Below are 25,183 nucleotides of genomic sequence, written 5' to 3' on the forward strand. Positions count from 1 at the left end.
GTGTAAATGCCAGATGGGGGTTAGAAGTGTGAATATTCAGAAATGTAAATCAATTTTCTTTCATCTCTGAAGAGATGACATGCCTGCTCAATGGGGGAAGGTGGTAGTTTGTTAACGTCACATAAAGGTTTTATGCAAGTATGTAAATTTACAGTTGTTTTAATTGAGTATGACTAGAATAACTGTTTAATGATAGGAAGATGCCGTGGAGATACGGCCGGTGCCAGATCGCCCAAAGGAACATCTGGGCAACAGGATTTTGGTGAAGCTGCAGACCCTGAAGTAAGTATCCTTCACAGGCCTCACTCACCATTTCTCAATGCATACCAGTGTACTGCTGCCGAGCCTGCTATACCACTGCAGGTGTCCTTTTCAGCAAGTGTTTACATGCTTCCTTATTCTTTCTTAGTGTAGCAGAGGACTGTTTTGATCCATCATTACAAAAGTGTTTAACTTGTCAGGGTGAAAAGAAATTGGGAATGACCCTAAATTATATATTTCCAACAAACTAGGTTGGTCTCTGTACACACTACTAGACTTGATACAGAGAAAAAAAATTCAAGAAAGATACGATCATTTTTAACTGATACCTGAGACCTTTCTGGCAAATTTAGAAAATACATTGCGTGCAGTTTACTTCCCTTCTTTTCCTCTTTAAATCATCTATTAAAATGCACTAATAAAAAAATCCTCCAGCCTTTGAGAAAGCTGAGGTCTGGAACTAAATATTTCTCCTTATTTTCTAATGGAAATGCCAGTCGAAATATAGCCCTTTTATTTTTTTATTATACAGTCATAAGAGTGCAGTATTAATAAATATCCTGTGTGTCTTTCCTTAACAGGTTTGATATAGAGATTGAACCTTTGTTTGCATGCATAGCTCTCTATGATATAAAAGAAAGAAAAAAGGTAAGTATGCATACAGTATTTTTGTTCAGTTGGCTTGTTTTTTTACCTCTGGAGCAATAATTTTGGAAAACTTTCTGAAAACGTATGGCTTTTTCACACATGCAGTCTGATCCAGGATTCTTTTTGTTCAGTCAAAGTCACATGCTTGCAATTGTTTACTTTGTAGTTCTAGTTATTACTTTTGACTTATTTTAAAATAAAATTTGATGCATTCTTCCTTTGCAATACATTTGAATTCTTTTTCTTTTCAAGATTTCAGAAAATTTTCATTGTGACCTCAACCCTGATTCATTAAGAGGATTCTTGCGTTCTCATACACCCTCCATTGACTTGTCTACTCAGGCAAGATCAGCAGTATTTTCTGTCACTTATCCCTCGTCGGATATATACCTAGTAATAAAGGTATGTTACAGTGCTACTTCCAACACCGTTCTTCAACACCTGTTGCCAGCTGTGCCTATTATCTGAGTTCGTGGTGCTGACAAACATAAGTTTCCTGTAGCTGAGATGAATTCTGATAGTTTTTAATAGTACATATGCAGGTGTCCACTGGTACATCTCACTCCCAAGCTAAGACATTATATTGATACCCTGTCTTGTAGTCCTACTAAGTATTTAGAATTTTCTATCTCTGCATAAACGAAATTTAAAGTAAAGTGAAATAAGCTATTTTTAAAAAAAATCTAAGTACATTCTGTGGAGGTTTTTTAGCTTTAATTGTGTTTATTTAATTCTGAAACTGAGTTAGCCTGAACCACGTCATTTAGAATGTCTTAATTTTCCTGATTGCAGTGAAAAGGCAGTAGTACCTGATTGACAGTGTTGCCACATATGTATTTTCTGCTTTCTAACAAACCAGATGGAAAAGTAGGAGAGGATTTACTATCAGTTACTCCATAAAGACAGTTTTAAGAATTCTGTATTGCACATTCAGGCAGGCTCTTTCATATTGCTAGAGAAGTAACATGTTACTATTTGGGTAACTTTTCTTTGTGACTGTCGTATTCTACTGCTTTTTGTAGATAGAAAAAGTGCTTCAGCAAGGAGAAATCGGAGACTGTGCAGAACCCTACATGGTTCTTAAAGAAAGTGAGTCTGGCAAGGTAAGCAAATAACTATAGAGTGTTTAGATCAAAAAATGCATGCACAAAAAAAAAAAAGAAAGAGAAGACCCTTTGAAATAGGACAGAATCCCAAAAACACTGGGGAGGAAGCCAGTTGATGCATACATGGTGCAAGTAGTCTGGTGTCTGTAACCGATGGGAAGAAGTCCTGAGAAGGCAAGGTGCACTTTCAGTAATGAAAATGACCCCTTTGGAATCAATACTGACAGTCTTGAGCCATGAAGCAGACAGGATGAGCAAAGGAGGTGACAATGCAGTGTGGAGTTAGCAGAAATATTTGTTCCTCAGAGACATGTTACTGATTTGGATGGGCAAACAACCTGTTGTAGTGTGTATGTGGCCAGTTCAGTGCTGTCATCCATAGATAACATGAGCTCTGTTAAAGGAATTCATGGTCATTTACCTCACTGGAGCAGACTGACAATGTTTGCTGGACTTCCACACGTCTCTCACCTTTAGGGTATTGCTTTCAGCAGAATATTGTTTCTGTGTCTGATGAAGGAAGTAGAACCTGCAAACATTTCATGGTGCTTGTTCATACTGGGCTTGAGGGTCACTGCAAAAAGTGACACTTCTCCTTTTCTGCAATAAAAATGAACTCAGTGAAAAGAAATGACAAGTGAATGTACAACAGAACAGCTATGATCCTGACAGCGATGTAGCAAGAAAACCTGAGAGATAAGAATGCAAATTATTTACTGAACTGTAAATATGTAATTTCCTTTTTTTATCGATAGTAGCATTAAATTAGCTGATTGCTTTTTAAACAGTCATTATTTTCTTTGTCTTAGACAAAAGAAAAGATTGAAAAACTGAAAGCCCAAGCTGAATCCTTTTGTCAGCGGTTGGGGAAATACAGAATGCCATTTGCCTGGATTCCCATAAGCCTAACTAATTTCTTCAACCTTTCAACACTTGAACGAGAGATACCTGAGGCCGAAGGTTTAAACGGTAGTTGTCTAATTTCTAATGCAAAGTGACTCTTTGGTAGGATGGTGCATAGGAAACAATGTCATTCACTCTGGCATCAAGAGTGAACAACGTGTCTTCTCAGCCTTCCTTTTCAGTGCTACACTTACAACTTGATATGCTCACTAATTCATCTCTACATATTTATTTTTATGCATGCTAAACATTACTCCATGGTTTAGGCCCAATTTTGATTGAACACTGGCTTTGTAGAAGTAAAAGTCCCTTTGCCATATGAAGTTCATGTGCAATACAGGGCAATCAAAATACATATAATCTTGGTTTCTAGAGTATACAGGACCATTGGTCAACATTTATAACCCATGAACTACGAATATGAATAAGCTTGTGCTCTGCAGCAGAAATAATGTCACTTCACTAGGTGTGTCCTGGCGTTCCACTATTTCACACAGTCTGAAATAGAAGTAAGTAAGCGGAATGTTTTAGGTACTCTGTCTATCCTCTGATGTTGCTGGGAAGTTGTGGATTTCTAGTTTATTCTGAAAGTCATTGTGCTGAAGCAACACAAAGCAAGTTGATGTTTCATTTAATTTCCCTTTGAAGGGAAAGGATCTACTAGTGACAAGAGGACAACACTGCTACAGGCGAGAAGACTTTCTGAGAGAAGTCTCAGCTCGGAGGACTCTCCAGCATCAAACTTCAAAACAATCTCACTGACCCTCAGCACCTTCTTTAAACAGGTGCTGGATACTCTTTATTTCTGATTATCTAAGACATTTTTCATCTATGTAATGTGAACTGTGTTGGGAAAAGTTACCAGTGATATTCAGGCGGGGACAGAGGATAACTGCTGTCAAGTAGGCAGTAACCCACTTGCTTTGCATGTATCACGACATGGTTCACACAGAAGCTTTTCTCAGTGTTATGGAGTATTGTTATAAAGGTACTGATTTTTGCCTTTCTCCTGGTAGGAAGGAGACAGGCTCAGTGATGAAGATCTGTTCAAATTTTTAGCTGATTTCAAAAGATCGTCTTCCTTGCAGAGAAGAATTAAGACTTTACCAGGTACATAATTAAATTTGGATGGAAAAGGATATATGTACTTTTCTCCCCTAAATAGTTCTGTAAATTCCAACACCAAAATATAATTAACCTGGGTTTTAAGCCTATATGTATGTGCTACTGTGGAACTTCTTGTGTTCCCAGTGTCTACCTGAGCACAGATGCTTTTGTGTTTTTTTCTGTATGAGTGAGTATGGAGATTTATATTTAGCTTGATATTCTAAAGTGATTTGCTTTCTTCTCCAATTTACAGTGTATCTACTGGATGTCTTTTGTTATCATTCAACTGTTTGAAGACAGTGCTTTAAAGCAAGTTTCTAAGATTGTTATTTCCCTGCAGTGTTTTTATATGGGTCATATTTTACAGAGGGATATTAAAATGTGTACACATTTCATCTTATTTGGGTACTTGGGTCAGTGATAGTTAACAAAGTAGAGAAGCAGAGAGTGTTTGGCTACTGTCAAAAACCTGAACACCTTATTTTTTTCTTTCTACATAAACTACAGCTTAAGGTCTTCTGGGTTGTGGAGGAACCACATATTTAAAAATATGAACTGAGTGCAAAGCTGTTTTGCCTTTTTAGCCGATTGCCAGAAATGACAAGTCTGAGTTCCCCAAACGGTTTTGACTTGTCACAACAGAGAATTTAAATTGAAAGTCTAGTTATGCTTGGGTAAATGTGATCAGTATTAACTGTTTAACTGCTCACCACAGCAAGCCTGGCTTTCCTGGTGTGTGGTGTCTAGCTTGGCAGAGATTAATCAGAGCAGAATCTGAGTGGGAGGAGTGAGAGCGCGCTGTATTAGACAGCAGACCTTTTATTCTTTATTTGTCTCCTAGACAAATTTTATATTATTTGTGTGTGAAAGATACTAGAACATCAACACAGCATATAGTATTCTTTCTTTTCTGTTTCTTTGAAATTGTACAGGGTAGACATAAAGAGCTATATATTGGCCTGATGTGTAGGGATGTGTGTAGGTTACTTCCTGTGTATCTTTCTATACCTATGCTTTCATTCTCATGTAACTTTCAAGCCAAAGATCCAGTTCTTATTTCTGTACTGTTGCTATGTAACCTTACATACTGTTTTCGTTTTTGTTTTATTATACATTGGGGTTTTTTAATATTTTTGGTGGAATTTTTTGATTATTTTTTGAAAGGAACACTTAAACTGGAGATTTCTCCAGCTCCAGAAAGCCTTGGTTATTGTCTGACACCAGAATTACTACCAGTGAAGCCATTTCCAGAAAACCGTAATCGTCCTCACAAAGAGATTTTGGAATTCCCAATTAGAGAAGTGTATGTTCCCCATACCATTTATAGGTAAGAAATAATGTATTTTTTAAAATTCTTAAGATCCATTTAAAAAAATAATTATGATTTAGATTTTTTTTACGGAAATAGAAACTAAAAATATTTTTAAGCTGTTAAAGACTGTGCATTAGGCTGATGATTTAATCTTACTAGCCATTACAAGATAAAACACCTGCAGGATGTTCTATAGTGTATTTACTAATCTAATTACATTGCCCTTTGAAAATTTTTCTAAAATGTCCAGAAAAACTCCCTAACAGGTCTCATTGACTTGGTGCATATGTATATATCTTTTCTCTTGTGTGGTTTTTTTCCCTAGTAGATCTTATTTTTTTTAACAGTTTTGGTAAATGTTTGTGCTGGGTGGTTTCTGCTGTTCATCTGAGTCATTTGAGCATCTGACAAAGTAAAGTGTTACTCTGTGTACGTTTTCACCATGAACAAGGACCCCAGGCTATGTCATTTCTTTTCTTAAATCTGTTCTGTTCTTGTTGTTTCAAGGACACCACAGTGTTCAGTAGCATGCTACTGAGCAATTGCCATAATTTCTTAGTGGTCTGGCACATCTCAGTCTCCAAGAAGAAATTAATATCACAAGAATGTGCTTCAACAGGTTTGTGCACCATAGTGAGCAGTGATATTGGTAATAGCTAACTAGCAATAATTCAAAATGGGTGTATCGCAGTATTGTATGTATATAAATACTAGCATTCCTGTGACCATTGTGTTAGTGAGGGCATGGAAGTAAAGCAGAATGCTTCTTACAATAGTAGTTGACGCTATTCTGAGGGACTTTTCTGATTCCCTAAAACAGGAGCTAGGTACTGAATTGCATTGTAGCAAATATGTGACTATCAGTAAGGAATCACAGAGTGAAGCTGAATAAAGGGGTGTAAAGCTTACTCACTCCATGCAGCAGGGATTAGCAAAGGACCAGCTCTCCCACCCACTCACCTGACCCCACTGAGGACGGGAGAAGGGAAGGGCAGGACTTGTGGTTCAGTACAACTCAGAACTGCTAGGCTGCAGACTAATTTTTCCTGGGGGAGATGCTCCACACCTTCACAGGAAACTGGAAAGCCAGTTGGTGACACCTGGATTTGGGTCTCAGCTTCTAAAGAAAGCAAAAAGAGGAAATGGCATCTTACCTTACGATAACAACTTGCAATGTGGTGTCAGCAGGGAAGTGAGTAAGTAAGCCAGTTTAGATGGAGCCTCGTTAGAAGTTTTGGAGGAGTTATTCCTGGGCTGTGCCCTGAATTTGTGATACTCAAACTCCTGAGGGCAGCACCAGAATAATAAAATTCTGTCCTTTCTGTGTAACAAAGATAGATGTGAAAGTATTTTTTTCTTCAGTTTTTAGGCTTTTTATGAAGATATTTCTATACGGGAAGTAGTTTTTGTACAGTTTAAAGTGTAAATGTAAATGAACTTGAGTAATGACACTTTCTTTTTTTTAATTTTAACTTTCCTGTTCATTGTCTGGCCCCAATAAAGAATAGCATGTGTCACCTCCAGTGTGCAGCCTGGTAGTGTCTAAAGGTCTGCTTTTGACAGTGAAAAGCGTTAGCAAGAGCTGTATTGCTGAGCTAGAGAGACAGTCGAGTCTGCAAAGAATATTCTCTCTTTAGTTCTCACCAAGGTAAACTTCTGCAGCCAGACATCATGAATATCAAAGCCACCATTCTGAAAATTAATTCGTGCATCTCCTGAAGCAAGTTTGGGTGTCTCCACACAATCCTCCAGTTGCTAGGATGTCTGCATTGAATATATACACCCACATTAGAAGAAATGCTTTCTATTGCTCAACAGTTAAACTCTGTGCAAGAGTTCACACCCAGCATGCTTAATCTTTTCAGGCTTTTTGGGCTCTGTTTTGATTTTTGCACTAAGTAGAAGTTGTGGTAACAAAACAAAGTAGGATCTGTCCAGCCTAACTTGTAATATTGAAAAGAATATCTATAAAGAGTATTTTCCTTCATTAATCTTTACTTTAAGTAGTGCATCAATGGTGATGGCACAACCGACATGCCGTAAGTGGTGTTATGCTGTAAACTGGAAACTCAGTCAGTTAATACTCAAATTAAACCCTAAAGACAGTTAGTTAGATACACTGGGGAAATGGTGAAAAAAATGCAGAAATGCTAGGTCATGTTTCAACTGCCTTGTGACGAGAAATATGTTTGGAGTGAGAACGGGGAGTTGCCAACTGACACTGGTAATGAACTCCAGCAGCAGTTACCCAGAAAGTTGGACGAGGCACCTTTGCAAACATTATGAAACAGTGGGGTCTGGAACTTGATGGGGTCCAGAAAGGAACATTTGTGTTTGCACAGTGCCATTGAAAGCACCTCCTTTTCCCACAAGCCAGAATCACTAGCCACATCTGAGACGCTTTTGCCACACAATCATGACAGTGCTTCCTTTGGTGAGCAGAAGTTAGTTCTGTCATGCAATTCTCCTTACTTAGTTCTCTGCATGATGAATACTGTTTTCAGCCTGAGATTAAACTAACCTATGCAAAGTAACTCTGAATTTGAATAGAGCCAGATATTAAGTGTTTCACCTTATTTTATTCCCTTCTAATCTGAAAAGTAGAACCATCCTGTCTTAATTAAACAGCATGCTAGCATTTAGCCATAACTGAGTGACTGTCATGGGCTGCTAGTGTGCTACAGATTATTTAATGTTTCCTAATTTTTTATTGTAAGTCTGCAAACCATTGTTTTTACCAGTGCTGTAGCTGTAGATATTAAAAGAATGAAAAATAGGTACAATAATTACCTGTTTTCTATTCACATTACCATGAATGTAGGAGAGGGTTACATATAGAAATGTACTTGAATAAAAGATAAATGAAAACTCATACAGGCTGATAAGCTCTTACTGGCATAATAATACCTCTACACATGTCCAGACAAATACTGATCAAACATCTAGCTTCAGCCTTTTTCCTGAATGTTTAAAAGAAATGCAAAAGTTTTGTTTACTTGGGGTTTGTGGTGTGTTTTTTGCCAATGTAAGATATCTCAGAGGAAAAAAAGTCTTCTTTTTTTTAAATAATAGCATTTTCCTTTGTTATAGGAGAAGCAGAGTCTTCTGTTATAGTCTTTGAGCTTAGCTCTTGCTAGTTTTTATACTGGTGTAATGCCATTATTTTAAAATGATACTATTTCTGATTTATGCCAGAGAGATCAGCCAGCCCACTTTCTTTGTGCACTGTGAAATTGAGCACTTCTTTTTGTTGTGTACCTACATTGCTTTAATAAAAATAGTTCCCTGAAAATGTCAAAACATTCCAAGATTTATTTCTTTTAATACCCTTCTATTCTTAACAGGAAAAAATCATATAATTTAAAGTTTGCTTATAATTTTATTTTCTCATGAAATAGAAATGAAAACAATGCTGCTTACTGCCACTGTGAAATGTTGGTGCTGAGGAAGAGAGGTTTGTCCCATCACTTCAGCAGTAACTCAGCTTAACCAGGAACAGGAAGCCCTGTCTTTGATAGGGGAAGTGCCTAACACTTAGGGGATTTTTAGAGGGAGGAGGGGAAAAAACCTTTCCTTTGCTGTTTTGTTTCATTTAATTGCAAACTGCTTGGCACTGTGCTTAGACTTGCTGTAGTCTGCAGTGTGGGCTGGAGCCCTTCTACTATGGTGGTAATTACTGCCATCACAGCGTTAGCTACTCCTTTCTGCATCTCTGCCCATGGGATCTGGAGAGAGCATGGTAGCGTCATACATATTCTACGGGGCCACTGCTCTAGCTTTGTGGCAGTCGGAGGTGCTAGCACTTCTAACTTCTTTTTCAGAGTAAACGAAGCAGAGATTAGTATTGCAGTGCTGTGCACAGGTGAAGGAAGCACCTTAAGCTAGCTACTACAGTTTCAGAGAGACATGTGTGCCCTGATTTATTCTGCTCCTCAGTACACATGATTTCATCCCAATGCAAATAGCTGCATGCTCATTTCCAAGCTCCGTAATCTTTCCTGGGCATCTACTATACTGTCTCAGCAGTGAGAGGTTTCATGGACAGTTTCCTAATTTTTCTTCATTTTTGTACTCGGATAACAATGACTTTGTCAAATACTGCATAACAAAGCAGAAACAATGAAAACAAAAACTTCACAAACAGGATTCTGTGAGTGGATGCCCCTCATAGGCAGCTTGTTTGTCACAATGCTTTCCGATGAGGTATTACACTGGACTCCTCATAACAAACTTCATTAATTACATAATCCAGACAGAGAAGAAAACATGCCACCATGGCATGGTGATCTCTGTGTAGTCACCAAGCAGAGACTCTGAATAAAATATGGATTTGTCTAAACTTCCAGATGAAAGTAAAGCCTTTAAAGAAATGTGTAATTATTCTTTAAAAAAAAATCAAATGCAGGTGGTTTAATCGGGGGGGTGGTGTGTGTCTTCAAAATGTTTTTGGTTAAGTGTAATTTGACATTATAAATTAATTCTTGAAATTTAACTTAATTTAAATTTAATTTGACATCATAAATTAGATTCTATTTTCAACAGACTTTTAAGCAAGTATAATTCAAAATGCAACAACAGCATTTAAAAGAAATCTTGACAATTTGGTGTGTTGAATAGCTGTGATTCAAAGAAATTCAAATTTAAGAAATTCAAACTTAATAACATTAAAGTGTTATTAAGCAGACATCTTTATTACAGTGCCAGACGCATGGGGTATATCTTCTAACATGCGTGCCTCATGTTACCAGCATCTGAATTATATAGAGTACATACATTCATGTTCATTGCAATTGTTAGCATATTCATGACATTTCCAAGAAATGTTTAACATACTCAGATGTCCATGACACATGCACTGTTAAACGAGTTGGTGGTCCTCTGGTGGTCTCTGGTGGGTTTTTGCAGTACTTGGTCCCCTTTACTTGTCTGTCCTCCAGAAGAACTCTGTTCTTATCTACTTGCTTAGCTTGTATTTTAACGTTGTACTGGTTCTTATCGGTTCCTGCCAGTTACTTTATTAAGATAAAAGAAGTTGTCCACAGTAGTTTATCTTACACAATCCTCGCACACAAAAGGAAATCTACAAAACTCACATTTGATTGATTTTACATGTTAAAACCTTCCTTGTCTCAGACCTTTGTTTCAGATGCTAGCTCACTGTATGAAAATCATTAGTATAATATCTGCTTTCACATTCTGCTGAGCACCTTTATACTGTTTAAAATCTATCATATACTGGTAAATAACTGTGTTTTGCCTTCCAAACAAATCTGATGTTGTGTTTTTGATGACATTGTTCTTCAGCTTCAGTGTTAGTTTGTTCTTTGGTCTACTGTGTGGAAACAAAAGAACACTGTCAGCAAGAAAATCTTGTTAAGGAAAGATTTTAAAAGATTTTAAGATTTTAAAATAACAGAAAGTAAATGCAAATCATTTATAACGTATATCAAGTAAACTAGTGCTCTTTTCTTTCACAAGAAGCTAAATTGAGTCTTCCAGAGACCTGTAGGAATTAAAGATTTAAATTAACATGTAGGTATCTCAGTTCAAGCAACTTCCTAAAGCATGAGGAGTGGGCAGTTCTTAAATCCAATTCCAGTTGTATCACTGACTTTCTGCAAAGTCGTGACTTATTGATTGTGTCTCATATTCTCCAACTGCACATTCACATCCACAGCAAGATACCTACCATGCAGGAATGATAGAAGGTTTAGCCTAATCTTTATACACTATGTTCAATCAATGCAGGGCATTTTTGTTGTAGTTTAATTCCCCTGATGAGGCCATTTTTTTCACTCCTGTCACCATTGCTTCTGCTCTAGGATGTAGAGATAAAACCACATCATTGTCCAGCACAATGGCTTCCCAGAAAACCTGGACTGATCATTAATCATTATCGTTAGCAATCAGCACATTGAACGCTCACCTTCCTCTCAAGAAAGAAGCTATAACTGAAAACACAAAAGACATAAGTAGTATGCGGGGCCCATTTTTCCAGATGGTTTTAAATGAAAATATCTTCTTCACTGATTTGGTTTTGCTATAGCTCCCCTTCAGCCAGCAGTGGCTTATGCTTTGGTCTTGCATGAATGTCTTAAGAAAAAATAAGCTACTTTGATCACTGGTACTGCCTCTGGTTAGGTAGTAGGGTGCTGAATATTGTGCTTTTGTGAAGAGGTCCCAGCCAGGACTCAGAACCAAAACATTCCTTTGCAAGCCTGCAGATCTTTTTGCTAACCTCAGTACACTGCTTTCTCCTTCAAACCATTTGTTTGCTTTTCACTGGCATGGAAATGCTCCAGTAACTTAATCCAAGAATTGTTAGTAGTGCTGGGTTACTGCTAGTAGTAGTTGGCTTCTCTTTTGTAAGAACAGGTGTCTTCTTTATCTGAGGTCTCACTGGATTTTTTTTTCCTCTTGCTTGATAAATGGCTACTTTGCAGTGTACAGTTTAAAGAGGAGGTACCACTCAAGAGCAGTATAGTTTGTCAGTATAGCTTCCAGCCTCCCAGGTCAGGATGGGGGAGTGTGTAAATGAGACAATTAAAGCAAATCCAGGTTCCATCTATTGACTTCTAAGATCTTGCATGCTGCTGAATCCTATGTCATTCACTAAAGTTTTTAAGCATTTTCAACTGAAATTTTAGAAGTGCATTGTGTCCGTGGGAACAAGAAGATGCTGGTAAATATGAAATATTGCCTTACATTATCTAGCATATGTAACTTCAAAGGGGCATGTTACCAGTATTTTGGGAAGATATGGTATGCTATTGTATTTATTAGCACTCCTTTACTATGTCATTTATTAATTAAATATATCAGGACAAAATTACCTCACCGCAATTCTCAGCTGTTTTGTCATATTTCAAATAGGTTCACTATTACATGTGAAAATCTGGTATGTCAGAAATTTTACTCTTTGATTATTTGGGTTCAATGAGAATTTTGGGATAAAGCTTTTGTAAAGCTTTTGACACTGCCTCACACAGCATTCTCCTGGAGAAACTGGCGGCTCGTGGCTTAGACAGGTGTACTCTTCGCTGGGTAAAGAACTGGCTGGATGGCCGAGCCCAGAGAGTTGTGGTGAATGGAGTTAAACTCGGTTGGTGACTGGTCACAAGCGGTGTTCCCCAGGGCTCAGTTTTGGGGCCGGTCATGTTTAATATCTTTATCAATGATCTGGGTGAGGGGATCAAGTGCTCCCTCAGTAAGTTTGCAGACAACACCAAGTTGGGCAGAAGTATTGATCTGCTGGAGGGTAGGAAGGCTCTGCAGAGGGATCTGGACAGGCTGGATTGATTGACCAAGGTCAATAGCATGAAGTTTAATGCAGGCAAGTGCTGGGTCCTGCACCTGGGTTACAACAACCCCATGCAACACTACAGGCTTGGGGAGAAGTGGCTGGAGACCTGCCTGGTGGAAAGGGACCTGAGGGTGCTGGTTGACAGCCGGCTGAACATGAGCCAGCAGTGTGCAGAGGTGTCCAAGAAGACCAACAGAATCCTGGCCTGTATCAGAAACAGTGTAGCCAGCAGGAGTAGGGCAGTGATCGTGCCCCTGTACTCGGCACTGGTGAGGTCGCACCTTGAATACTGTGTTTGGTTTTGGGCCCCTCACTACAAGAAGGATGTTGAGTTGCTGGAGCGTGTGCAGAGAAAGGCAGTGAAGCTGGTGAGGGCTCTGGAGAACAAGTCTTCTGAGGAGTGGCTGAGGGAACTAGGATCGTTCAGTCTGGAGAAGAGGAGGCTGAGGGGAGACCTTATTGCTCTCTACAACTACCTGAAAGGGGGTTGTGGTGAGGCGGGTGTTGGTCTCTTCTCCCAAGAAACTAGCAATGGGATGAGAGGAAATGGTCTCAAGTTGCACCAGGGGTGGTTTAGACTGTATATTAAGAAAAATGTCTTTACGGAGAGAGTGGTCAAGCATTGGAATAGGCTGCCAAGGGAGGTGGTAGAGTCACCATCACTGGAAGTATTCAAAAAACCTGTAGATGTGTCACTTCAGGACATGGTTTAGTGGGCATGGTGGCGGTGTGTTGACAGTTGGGCTTTGATTATCTTAACAGTCTTTTCCAACCTTAATTATTCTGTGATTCTGTGAGCTTTACCTCTATCTTTAGACAGCTGGAGGAATCATAGGTCCTGGATGGAGAATGGATGTATAAAATACAGCTCAATAGTATAGTTACTCTCTTCCTTTTTTCAGCTTTTCATACTTCATTCAGGCAACTGGGCAATGTTGTGGGGCTTATGTGTGGCCTACCATCTTGTTATTACAAGGTCTTGACATTGCAATAGTTGATACCTGGTGGATATCCACTCATTTTATCCACTTGAATATCACTGCCACTCAGGATTTAATAATACTGGAACCAGCAGGGGAAGTGAGGGTATTGTCAGTGGAACAGTGGGTTTAGTTTGATAGAGGACTGCAAAGCGTGGAGGACAGAGACATCAGAAGGTGGATTAATCCCTTCGATTTTCTTATTTGGAAAGTTTAAAACTGTTTTAAGAGTAACTTCTGAAAAAGATTATGTAAAGTAGGCAATTGTGGGTCAAAAAGTTCCTTATATTTACATACCAGAAAACAAATATAATAGGTAAGAAATTATTTTGTTGGTGATTTTCATGATTCATAAAATCTCAGTTATTTGCCTTTGATCTTGGTTTTCAAAAACACTATGTCATTGATTACTTGTTTGCAATATTTGATAGTTGAAGTAATGGGAAGTCAGTTCAATGATGTGTAATGAATAACTATGAGTCCTTGAGAGAAAGCTATTAACATTTTAGTCTGACTTGACTCTGAACTCTGGGTCAAATTTCAATTTAGAATCACCTATTTTCTTGTCATAATTTTGTGATTTGACTCTGCCGAAATCTGACATTTTGAGTCAACCTATCACACAGTTCCTCGGGCAACATTTATTTTGTGTTGACTAAAACTCTAAATAGAAAATTTATTAATGTTTTCACACCAAAGCTAATGGACAGAATAAAGTGACAATCACTCTCAGCTTAAATTTAGGGAAGATCTGACTCTTTAGATGATTCCTAATTTTAGCAACATGAGAAAAATAATTCAAACTATTATCCAAGCTATCCATACTAAGGCACAGAATATATGACACATATACATCCTGTTGAGCATGATGTTGAATTTCTGTCATTGTACCATTTGTTCTAGTCAGTGGCTTACTAGAACAGTTTTCTATATTTGGTAAAGTGTTTGTGGTTTGCATTATAATTCTCAAACATTTTTAATGAAGATTCCCTGCCCACCTGACAAAAGTGTAGAGGAATCAAGAAAGGTTGAAAATTGTAACTAATGGATATGTAAGTTTCTATTTCCAGTACCATAAATACTAAATGGCAATGTTACCCCAACCATCACTGTTCATCTATAGAATGTTTGTGATCTCTATCAGTAGTAACTATTTGCACATATTGTTTGCACATATATTTGTTTTTGCCATGTATGGTGTTCCTATCACAGTCGTCAATGAACATGCCTAATATTCATTACAAATTTGAGATGCGCTTGTTGACACCTCACACATTGTGTAATTTAGCAAGGGCAAGGATTTTATTGTGTCACCACCACATATGCACAACCAATAACTACAAACAGGAATACTCAAAGAGAATGGTCACAGACTTGAAACTGCATAGATTTTATTTTGGCAGAAGGTAGATCTGCATTGCTTTGGCCAGAGGGAGTGATCAAATCCTCACTGCTAAGTCCTGTGAAAATGTATGAAAGTCAGTAAATTTGAATGAGAATTGCTGCATGGTGTGCTCTGTCAGGCTAGGTGGACCCTTAGCTTTCCCAGCAAGTAACTGATTCTGAAATAGCCTCTTATCTTATTGTCCCTCTGCTGTGTGGGGGGAGCGAGGGGAGAAGTTTAATCATACTGACCAAAAGTAATTGGAGAGGTGTGGATTTTGTGTGTGGACTGTTCAGTGGATGAGGAATTGGTTGGACAGGCACATCCAGAAGGTACTGGTCAGCGGCTCAATGTCCAAATGGAGGTTGGTGACGAGTGGTGTCCCTCAGAGGTCTGTACTGGGACAAGTACTCTTTAATATCTTTGTCAATGCCATAGACAGTGGGATCAAGTGCACCCTCAGCAAGTTTGCAGATGACGCCAAGCTGAGTGGTGCAGTTGACACGCCTGAGGGACCAGAGGGACCTGGACAAGCTCAAGGAATGGGCCTGTGAGAACCTCATGAGGTTCCACAAGGCCAAGTGCAGGGTCCTGCACCTAAGTCGAGGCAACCCCCAGTATCAGTACAGGCTGGAGGGTGAAGGGATTCAGAGCAGCCCTGCCGAGAAGGACTTGGAGGTACCGGTGGATGAAAAGCTGGGCGTGAGCTGGCAACGTGCACTTGTAGCCCAGAAGGCAAACCATATCATGGGCTGCATCAAAAGCAACGTGGCCAGCAGGTTGAGGGAGGGGATTCTGCCCCTCTGCTCTGCTCTGGTGAGACCCCACCTGGAGTATTGTGCCCAGTTCTGGAGCCCTCAGCACAGGAAGGACATGTACCTGTTGGAAAGTGTCCAGAGGAGGGCCTCCGAAATGATCAGAGGGATGGAACACCTCTCCTATGATGGAGACCTGCCTATGTCCTATGAGGACAGGCTGAGAGAGTTGGGGTTGTTCATCCTGGAGAAGAGAAGGCTCCTGGGAGACCTTATTGCAGCCTTCCAGTACTTGAAGGGACTGGACTTGAAGGAAAGATGGGGACAGACTTTTTAGCAGGACCTGTTGCAATAGGACAAGGGGAAATGATTTTAAACTAAAGGAGGGTAGATTCAGACCAGATATAAGGAAGAACTTTTTTACAATGAGGGTAGAGAAACACTAGCACAGGTTGGTGGTAGGTGGTTGCCCATAGAGGTGGTATGGCCCCATCCCTGGAAACATTCTTCAAGGTCAGGTTGCTCTGAGCAACCTGATGTAGTTGAAGCTGTCCCTGCTTATTGCAGGGGAGTTGCACTACATGACCTTTAAAGGTCCCTCCCAACACAAACTATTCTATGAGTTTATGATTCTAATTGCTGTGGCACGTTGGTTGAATACTTCTGTTCAGCGCAGAGCCTCAAGGGAGAAAATACCTCCTGGAGCTCACCACATCCTTATAGTATGCTAGCTGTACAGTTATTTAAAAGACAGCAGTATATGCTGCCCTGACACCCGTGCTAACTGCTATGTGGAAATGATCACTGTCATTGGTTCGTCTGTGGCTTTTGGAGGGCATGGATGCTGGCAGGCGGTAGCATTACACAGTGGTCAGCATGGTTCTACAATTCATGCCTGTATGAAGGAACCTCTTTTGATCATCTCCCCACCTTCCTGGTTTAAAAAAACAATCATCACTTTCATCTCTGCAGGATATCCAGAGTAAGCATTTGCCTCTGTTCTTCCTCAGTGCTGATGGGTTTAATACACATGTAAGCAAGATCCCTAAAACTACTTGAGCATAAATTGCACAAGATTTAGCTCTTCCGTACAGTACTTGCTGGAATAATGCTTCATTGGTTGTGTAGTCAGCAGAGAGCTCTTTGTGATTTTATATATCTTTCATCTCGAGTCACACCTAAATGTAAAATCCAGTGCTCAGGAACATTATATGGATTTGTGACATCTTCTGCTGGGCTGCAGATTAATGAAGCAATGGCTGGATTATGCAGCCTCCCCTACATGTATTTCTTCACCTCTGGCAGATGTAATATTGATAATATCCTTCATTTAATATGTCATTCCCCCAAGCATAATTCAGTGGGGGTTACCAATATATTTCTCTCTTTCACTTAGCTTTTCCTAATATCATCTTGGAGAGAATCTGGCAGAGCAGAAATTGGATTTAAGAAGGTAAGGGAGAAAGTGCATTAGTGCGGCAGGGAGTACTGTTCTGAACAAAGGGAAAGGCAAGTTACAAGCTACTTTGTTTACTAAGGCATGCCATGGCCCATGTAGCATGTGTTGGTTAGCAAAGTAGTTTGGGCTGTGTGGTTGAAGAGTATTGTCTCATTGTGTCACATGGCAATAAGGAGAATCAACCAGTTTTCCAGGTCTTGGGGTACAACAAATGGAAGATGGACTGTCTGACTTAATGACAACATTCTCCAAAGCTGCTCCACATTTTCAGCTGATGGTGCTGAGGAGATATCTGTGATAAGAACAGGGTGATTTTGTCTGTAGCTTCTGACTGTCACAGACAAAAGGAAAGCATGAAAGCCATGAGTAGTTCTCATTTTTTCTTATTGCAAGCCAGCATGCTTCCACCAACACTAGTCTTATTCCTTACACTCAGAGGACAAAGAGTGGTAATCCTATACCAAACTGAGAAAATGAGACATTAAATGGACATAATCATGATGCCAGAATGTGTGTAATCCAGATCTAGCTGAAATCTCAGACTTGGCATAGACTTCACTGGAGAATAAGCTTTCTATTAACATTTTGACTCTTCTACCAGAATTGTTTGAACTTGGAAGACAATCTATGCTGCCAACTTCCCCACAGAAATTAACAGTGCTTTTTAAATTTAGTTATCTGTCTATGTACAGAAGCTAGTAAACACCAAAGTATGCTGTATTTTAAAGCATTGTTCATATTCACTACCTAAAAAAATGTCAGTTTCTAGAATTATAACTAAAAATTTCTTATTTGTATTTACTCAGGTTCATTGATACTGCTTTTTAATTGCATAATCTAGAAATATATGCCATTTTGTTGCTATAAACTAGGATTGTATGAATTTCAGTTGTTGGTTTTATTTGCTGGTTTATTTGTTTTTATCACCTTTATTCCTTACCCCTTCCAAAATCTGATTCTTCACAGCTGAGAAGGGAGCTGCTTTCTTGAGAGATTCCTGCTTCTCACTACATCAAGCAAAGATACTCATTCATTTGTAACTGGGAATTACGTATTTCCCAAAAAAAGACAGATAGGAAGACTGCCTGCTCAAAGACATAGCTTACTTTATGAGAAACCTATAGTGTGCTCTATGTGTCACACAAGAATTTACCTTTTCCTTGTTAGCTTTTGGAATGAAGTTCTGGCAATTCACTATCTAGGTGGAATTGAAGGACAGGGAGAGGAATCAGCAAAATGATAGTTTGTGCACTTCATTTTGAAATGCAAATGCTTGCCATTTACCTATTTTATTCTTCTTTTTCTTTCTTCCAGAAATCTCTTCTACGTTTACCCTCAGAGGCTGAATTTTGCTAACCGACCAGCTTCTGCAAGAAACATTACCATCAAAATCCAGTTTATGTGTGGTGAAGACCCGACCTGTGCCATGCCGGTAATAAATGCTGAGATTTCTTAGCAGATATTTGCTTACATGCCTTCCAGAGGAACCTCTAAAAAGAGAACTCATTGTTTACTTCCCATCACCACAGTTTCTAGTAGGGCCTTAGGAAGTCTAACATCAGAGAGCTTGTGAAGCTTGTCACTCTCATCATAAAGCAGGGCTGTAGACCTTACCTACAACAGGAAAGACTTGTCACTCAAGTGGAGCAAAGGCATATTACTCCATCTAAGTCTTCCTACCTTATTTTCAGAAGAGTGACACTGTATTAAATTAATGCTGTGTTGGAAACTCTAATGGTAAAATTCACAGAGCTTCAGAGACCCTTTAAAAATGGTGTCGTCTATCTTCCAGTGCAACTCCTTTGTATGCACTGGGTGTACACAAATACACAGGTGCAACACTGGAAGGTAGAATTTGGGATCTTCATTGCCTGGATCTGAATGGGTACACAATCATGCAGTGTAGGTAGAGTTTTCCATGTTTGAAACACACTGTATATTAGGGCATATGTGTGCACTATTAGCAGAGCAGGCAGCGCTGTCTGTGTTCACGTTATTCAACATTTCTCATTATAAGATCCTATTTTCAGCTTCACCAAGCTTCAGATATTCAGTTTGAAGTGTTCTAACCCAGATATCTGCTTCAGACCAGTTTTTTGGGGAAATTTTCGGACAGTGTAATTGGCTATTTGCAAATTAAATTAGGATAAAGTCTTCTGTGATTTTATGTGTTAGAGGGTGAAAAATGAGTGGGAATATTACTTTTAGGAACTTTAATCCAACAATAAATTGGAGCAAGGATTGACACCTGACCAACCTTTATCAGCATGCTGACACTGCACAGTGCATACTTCTCAGCCTTACTCCACATGAGCTCTGGAATTTAAATCACAGCATCAGCACAGTGTTTTCCCAAGCCACGTTTCTTCCAGAGCTGGAGCTGAGCCATGTGAATGTAACGCCATCTTTTACAGAATGCTGCATTGTTGGTTTCTTTAAACTGTGTCCATACTATGATGAGGTTTTGACAAATGCTTAGAACAGACACATTTCTCCTGGCATCACACTCCACTGTGAGAGAGCTTCATCTCAATACGTATGGACTTGTGCTGTACAGATACCTTTGTCTAAGCTCATCTCCCAGGGCTCCCTTTAAAGTTACTGGAGTCCAGGACCTGTACCATGAGGCTGGGTCTGAAATGAGGGAAGCAAATCAAGCACCAAAAATGCTTGTTTCTCTTCATTGATTGTAAAGGAACTTTGGATCTCTAAGGTGAGATGGATCTCACCCTAAATGAGCAGGTAACAACTGAAAAACAAACTTCTAAAAATTATTTTAATTTAACTTCTGAGCATTTAGTTAAAGGCAATGTGACAATGTGTAAGAGGCTTACCGTAACTTTATTCCTGCAGTTCCTAACTTTTTAGTGCATGACTGGAGAATATGATGTGAGGTAGTCAGTGGCTCTGGAAGTGACCTCTGCTCCATTTTCCTGGTGTTTTGCCCTGAATGGTGCGTGGGAAAGATGTCTGGTAATAAGACATTTGTGTCAACGTGCTAAGATAAAATTGAAGAGTCATTTTCAGCCTTCAGATGCTGTCTTAAAATTTGTACAGGATGATGACAATTAAATGCGTTAGACCTGACTGCTCTTACTTTATTTTCTTTTTAATGTAGGTAATTTTTGGGAAATCTTCAGGTCCAGAATTTGTGCAAGAAATATACACAGCTATCACATATCATAATAAGTAAGTATTGTTACTATTTGTATGACTTGAGAAGTATTAATCATTATCTCTTTACATAAGCCTGCATAGTTCATCAAGGAATGCTGGTACTAATCCATTTTAAACATTTTGTACTGATTTATCATATCTGATTTGGATTACTACATACATTTGCATAAGTGGCCATTGTATAAGAAAAGATTGCTTTTCTTGTTAGAGCTTTTCAGAGGTTAGTTGAGAATATTCCTAATCTGAAGATTAAGGAGCAAGAGCAGGAAGCAGCAACACAAACTTTGTAACAGCATTTGCTTTGATGAACTCACAGATCCAAAAGAGCTGAAGAGACATCCTCATTAATGCGGACTCAGGATTTAGGATTTACAGAATAAATATGCTGGAACCCGAAATTAAGATTGAATGTTTTTGAAAGTGTAGAGATTGGTGAAAGCTGAAACATTCCATGTGATACCATCAAATAGTTGATAAATATATCTATATATACTTGTACTTTATTTAACTCAGCTCTGAGGCTGTTCTCCGTAGCACCTAAAAGCCTACTGGCAAATGCACCTTCTGCTCAGTCTCATACTTATATTGGAAATGTGATTGGCTTTTTTTTTAAACAGGTCCCCTGACTTCTATGAAGAAGTGAAAATTAAGCTGCCAGCAAAACTCACAGAGAAACACCATCTATTGTTCACTTTCTATCACATCAGCTGCCAGCCAAAGCAAGGAGCATCTGTGGAAACCCTCCTCGGGTATTCAGTAAGTTACATGTGATATGTAAGTGTATGTGTGTGTATATATATGTGTATCTACATTCCATGCAAACAGACTCTTTGCTTGTCAAGAATTTTGTGATATACTCCCTTTCTGGTTATGATAATACATCAAAACCAGTAGGTCTTAATGTTAATTCACAGAAACCAGATGCAGCTTGTGCTATGTTACATTCTCATTCTATAAATTTACATTGTTAAATGTCTTTGAAGTTGATAAATTCACCTGAAGCAACTGAAATTAAATATGCACTAAATATTTGGAACAGCAATGCTTTATAGCATATTGCCTAATTCTGTTAGATTCTACTTATTGCAAAAAAAATCCCTGAAACATATTCAACTATAATTATTTACTGTTATCTAACATGTTCATACATAAGGTAACAACTAATATAATATTTTCAATTAGATTTTATATGGCATATTGTTCATGTTCTAAAGTGTCTTTTACCCACATCAAAATCAAAAAACAGAAATAAACTAGAAGGTAAAATGTAATTCTCTTGCATTCATTATCTTCACATTGAGACCAGCATGTTTTAGCTTAAGAAATACATATTGTAACACAGTCGTCTTCACCTTTTTCTTTATCAATCAATATTTTTAATTGGAGAGATTTTAAAATAAGAAGGAAGCATAAATGATGATAATACTTCAGATTTGAAAACATCCTAGTGCTATGGTCAGCAGTTGAGCTGTGGGACCAGACAAATGCTTTCCATGTGTTCCTGCTGTGAAGTTTGCATTTGTTTTCAATTCCAGTACTGAGAATCCTTTCAAATGGGCTTTCTTTTATGGACATATATAGCCCCACCAATGTCAATGGGTTTAGTAAGAAATAAATTAGTTTGTAGTTCAGGAGCAAGACTTGACATAGTTGAGGACTTCTTTTCTGATTTTCAGGCTTCTGTTCACCTAAGTACAAAATATTTCTGCCCTATGACACTGAAATGCATAGCCTTTTTTAGACTTGAATAGGAGAAAAATTAAGTGTGTCCAAATATCAATACATAGTTATGATGAATCATTCCGGCCTTAATCCCCATAGTAACCACAACCAAGATGTTCAATTTATCCTTAGCAAAACTTTAACTCTGTTGATTTGCTTCAAAGCCAAGGATCAGTCTATTCAAGATATGTGATTTTTAAATGAAAACATGAACTCTACTAAATCCTTCCAGTAGGATTTATTAGAAAAATATATGACATACATGAAAAGCTCTGTTTATTTTCTTCAAAAGCGGTGGTTTGTAAAGCAGTCTTGTACATTTTTCTACAGTAGCTATCAGTGAATTTAAAATGCAAAGAAATTACTGTTGAACGGGTTGGAGCAGAGAAGCTTGGGTCAATACCTCATTTGTTGTTTTGTTGACTGTACATAACAAATTAGATAAATAGCCCTAATCATATATAGTCATGAGTATTGCTGCGTTTTTCCTTCATTTGTTTCAGTGGCTGCCGATTCTATTAAACGATCGTCTTCAAACTGGACATTATTGTCTTCCTGTTGCATTGGATAAGCTGCCTTTCCACTATTCAATTCACTCTCCTGAGGTAACAAAGAAAATTATGGAAAAATAATATTTTCCTAATGTAGAAGAACAGCACAAGTGTTTTACAAACTAACTTTGCTGTCTTTGTGTAGACAATGCCTCCTTTTTGTACTTTAAAAGGGGAAAGCCCTGGAAAAAAAATGTTGTTGTTATTGTCACTGGCATTATTACTATTTTATGTTGTTATATTGTGTTTTTTGAAGTTAGTTGTCCAAACAAATCCTTGGAAATTGTCTAATCAGTGATACATTTGTTTAGAGGGTGTCGAGTCAATAATTTGCTTTCTTCCATAGGAGAATTTGCTTATCTTTTTCTGGCTGTGCAGGAAAGGGAGGAGAAATGGAGTAAGGTGCTGCTACTGGAGTAGAAAACTCTGCCCTCTGAGTAAATATGGCAAGTAGAAAGCTGTCCAGAGGGTTAAAACTGCACCACATCACCAAGGAGTGTTTTTGTCAGTGCTTTAACTGGGAACTTCTAAACTTAAAAATATCCCATCAGAAGGTGTATATTCACACTGTCTGTGCTACGCATCCAGCTGAAGCACTCCAAATTTCCCTGTTCAATGTATCAACTTCTCTCCATCTAGTCTATGAGAACAAGAAGATGCCTAACTGTGGTCCTCTGTATGGCACTGAATTCAGATTCTAAAATGAATTCTAAATGAAGTGAATAGCATGAATACCCTAAAGACCCCTGTGTAAAGAGACTTTCTGTTTGATCGTTAAAAGGAAGATGATTGATGATTCCCATATTTCTTTTCCGTCACAGAAAGTTCCATCTCAGACACCACCTATTAAGTGGGTTGAAGGACACAAGGGTGTTTTCAATGTTGAAGTGCAAGCTATTTCATCTGTTCACACTCAGGTAATGCATCAGAAGCAAGACACAGCTGTAGTTTCATCTCAAAGTGAATTCATGTGTCCAGGCTGACTTAGGAGGTTTATGAAATGGAGATGTTTAACCTACACAGGATTAAAAACAACGAACAGCTGTAGAAATAACCTGATATCCTCAATGAATTAAATCATTTGATAAAATGAAATCTATTGGTACAAGTGAAGAAATGAGCACTCTCAGCAGCAAGTCACATCAAGTAATAGGGAGCCTCATGTCCTCTCAGCTCAGCAAGGGTCTGCTTAGGCTGTGTTTGAAGGACACTGGCAGTGCACAGTGCCAGTTTCTGCAGTCTGCATCTTCTACTGCAAGTCTTGTTCAGACAATGTGTCCACTTCTGCAGAGATGTAGCACCTTCCAACCTGTAGGGACAGGTTATACTGCCATAATTTTTTAGGCAGCTTAGCCATCAATGCCATATGGTGTGGGGACATAAGTTTAGTGCTGAATGAGAACACTATGATTCTGGTCATTTAAATGTGATTGATAGGAAATTGGAGCTTTGCCCATCTTATTGGGATACTGGTTTGAGGCAGAGCAACTGTATTATACAGTGTCTCCTATCCATCATCCCATTCTAGTTAACCCTGGTAGCTATCTCCTAAAAACTGGTGGCCCTGTGTCTGAAGCAGGTCCATCACCCCTTTGCATCATGCTTTTTAAATACAAGTAGGGCATACTCATAAGGCACATAACTTTCATGTAACTGGAGCTTAGGTGTGGGTGGCAGAGGGACTATAGACCTATGATGTGATGGAGTTTTATCAAAGAGGGGGAACTCTATTTTCACGAAGTGAAGCAATCACTTTAGTGAGGGCTTTAACTTTTCTGCTTTTAATCTGGTCTAACCAGAGTCTGAGTTTGAGCCAGATGAAAAGGAGCAAATAAAAGGCTGTGACAGCTGCTTTACAAATTGATCTCTAGGGCTAGCCACCACTGCAAGCCAGATGGGTGCAACTGTTTTCTCTCATCCCATCAGGTGGGACACTCAGGCTTTGCTTAGCTAGCAGCAGCCTGAACTATATCAACTTTAACTGTGAGTGCGCTGTATTTGCAGGACAATCACCTGGAGAAATTCTTCACTCTGTGCCATTCTCTGGAAAGTCAAGTGACATTCCCCATTCGACTGATGGACCAGAAGATTACAGAGGCTACACTGGAACATGAATTGAAACTCAGCATTATCTGTCTGAATTCTTCACGCCTTGAACCTCTTGTCTTGTTTTTACATTTGGTACTGGATAAACTTTTCCAGCTGGCAGTACAGCCCATGGTCATAGCTGGCCAGACAGGTATTTACTGGTGCATGGCCTTGGAGTGGTAGTGCAAGCAACCTACAGATCTGGGGGAAATGATTGCTAAATATCTAGGCTCGGATTTAGTATTTGGGGTAGTCCACTTCAGGAAGAGTTGTGCTTCTCAAGACACACTTTCACCTACAATTTAATCAGGTTTAACTGAGTTCCTGCCTTCTCTCCTTTTCCCCCTACTCAAACTTTGGTTGGGAGGCATGTTAAATTGTAGTAGTTTACTTATCTGGAAATACAGGTCAGAAAGTAGGTTGCAGT

The 25,183-nt window shown here is 38.8% G+C and overlaps 1 protein-coding gene across 1 annotated transcript in view; it reads left to right on the plus strand.

Annotated features, from left to right (window-relative positions):
- DOCK8 (dedicator of cytokinesis 8) overlaps positions 1-25,183 on the plus strand; it is a gene marked incomplete at both ends in the record, with an annotated part of 98,520 nt that overhangs the window by 30,357 nt on the left and 42,980 nt on the right. The window contains 14 exons of the mRNA XM_082013259.1: positions 197-282; positions 843-909; positions 1,162-1,311; positions 1,932-2,012; positions 2,825-2,984; positions 3,567-3,703; positions 3,935-4,028; positions 5,190-5,352; positions 18,533-18,650; positions 20,337-20,407; positions 21,013-21,151; positions 22,621-22,722; positions 23,490-23,585; positions 24,673-24,907. Of these exons, the coding sequence (XP_081869385.1) occupies positions 197-282; positions 843-909; positions 1,162-1,311; positions 1,932-2,012; positions 2,825-2,984; positions 3,567-3,703; positions 3,935-4,028; positions 5,190-5,352; positions 18,533-18,650; positions 20,337-20,407; positions 21,013-21,151; positions 22,621-22,722; positions 23,490-23,585; positions 24,673-24,907 (1,699 nt within the window). The remainder of the gene's footprint in view (positions 1-196; positions 283-842; positions 910-1,161; positions 1,312-1,931; positions 2,013-2,824; positions 2,985-3,566; positions 3,704-3,934; positions 4,029-5,189; positions 5,353-18,532; positions 18,651-20,336; positions 20,408-21,012; positions 21,152-22,620; positions 22,723-23,489; positions 23,586-24,672; positions 24,908-25,183) is intronic.

The sequence above is a fragment of the Phaethon aethereus genome, assembly GCF_964289735.1.
Source record: "Phaethon aethereus genome assembly, chromosome: Z".
In the NCBI taxonomy this organism is placed as follows: domain Eukaryota; kingdom Metazoa; phylum Chordata; class Aves; order Phaethontiformes; family Phaethontidae; genus Phaethon; species Phaethon aethereus.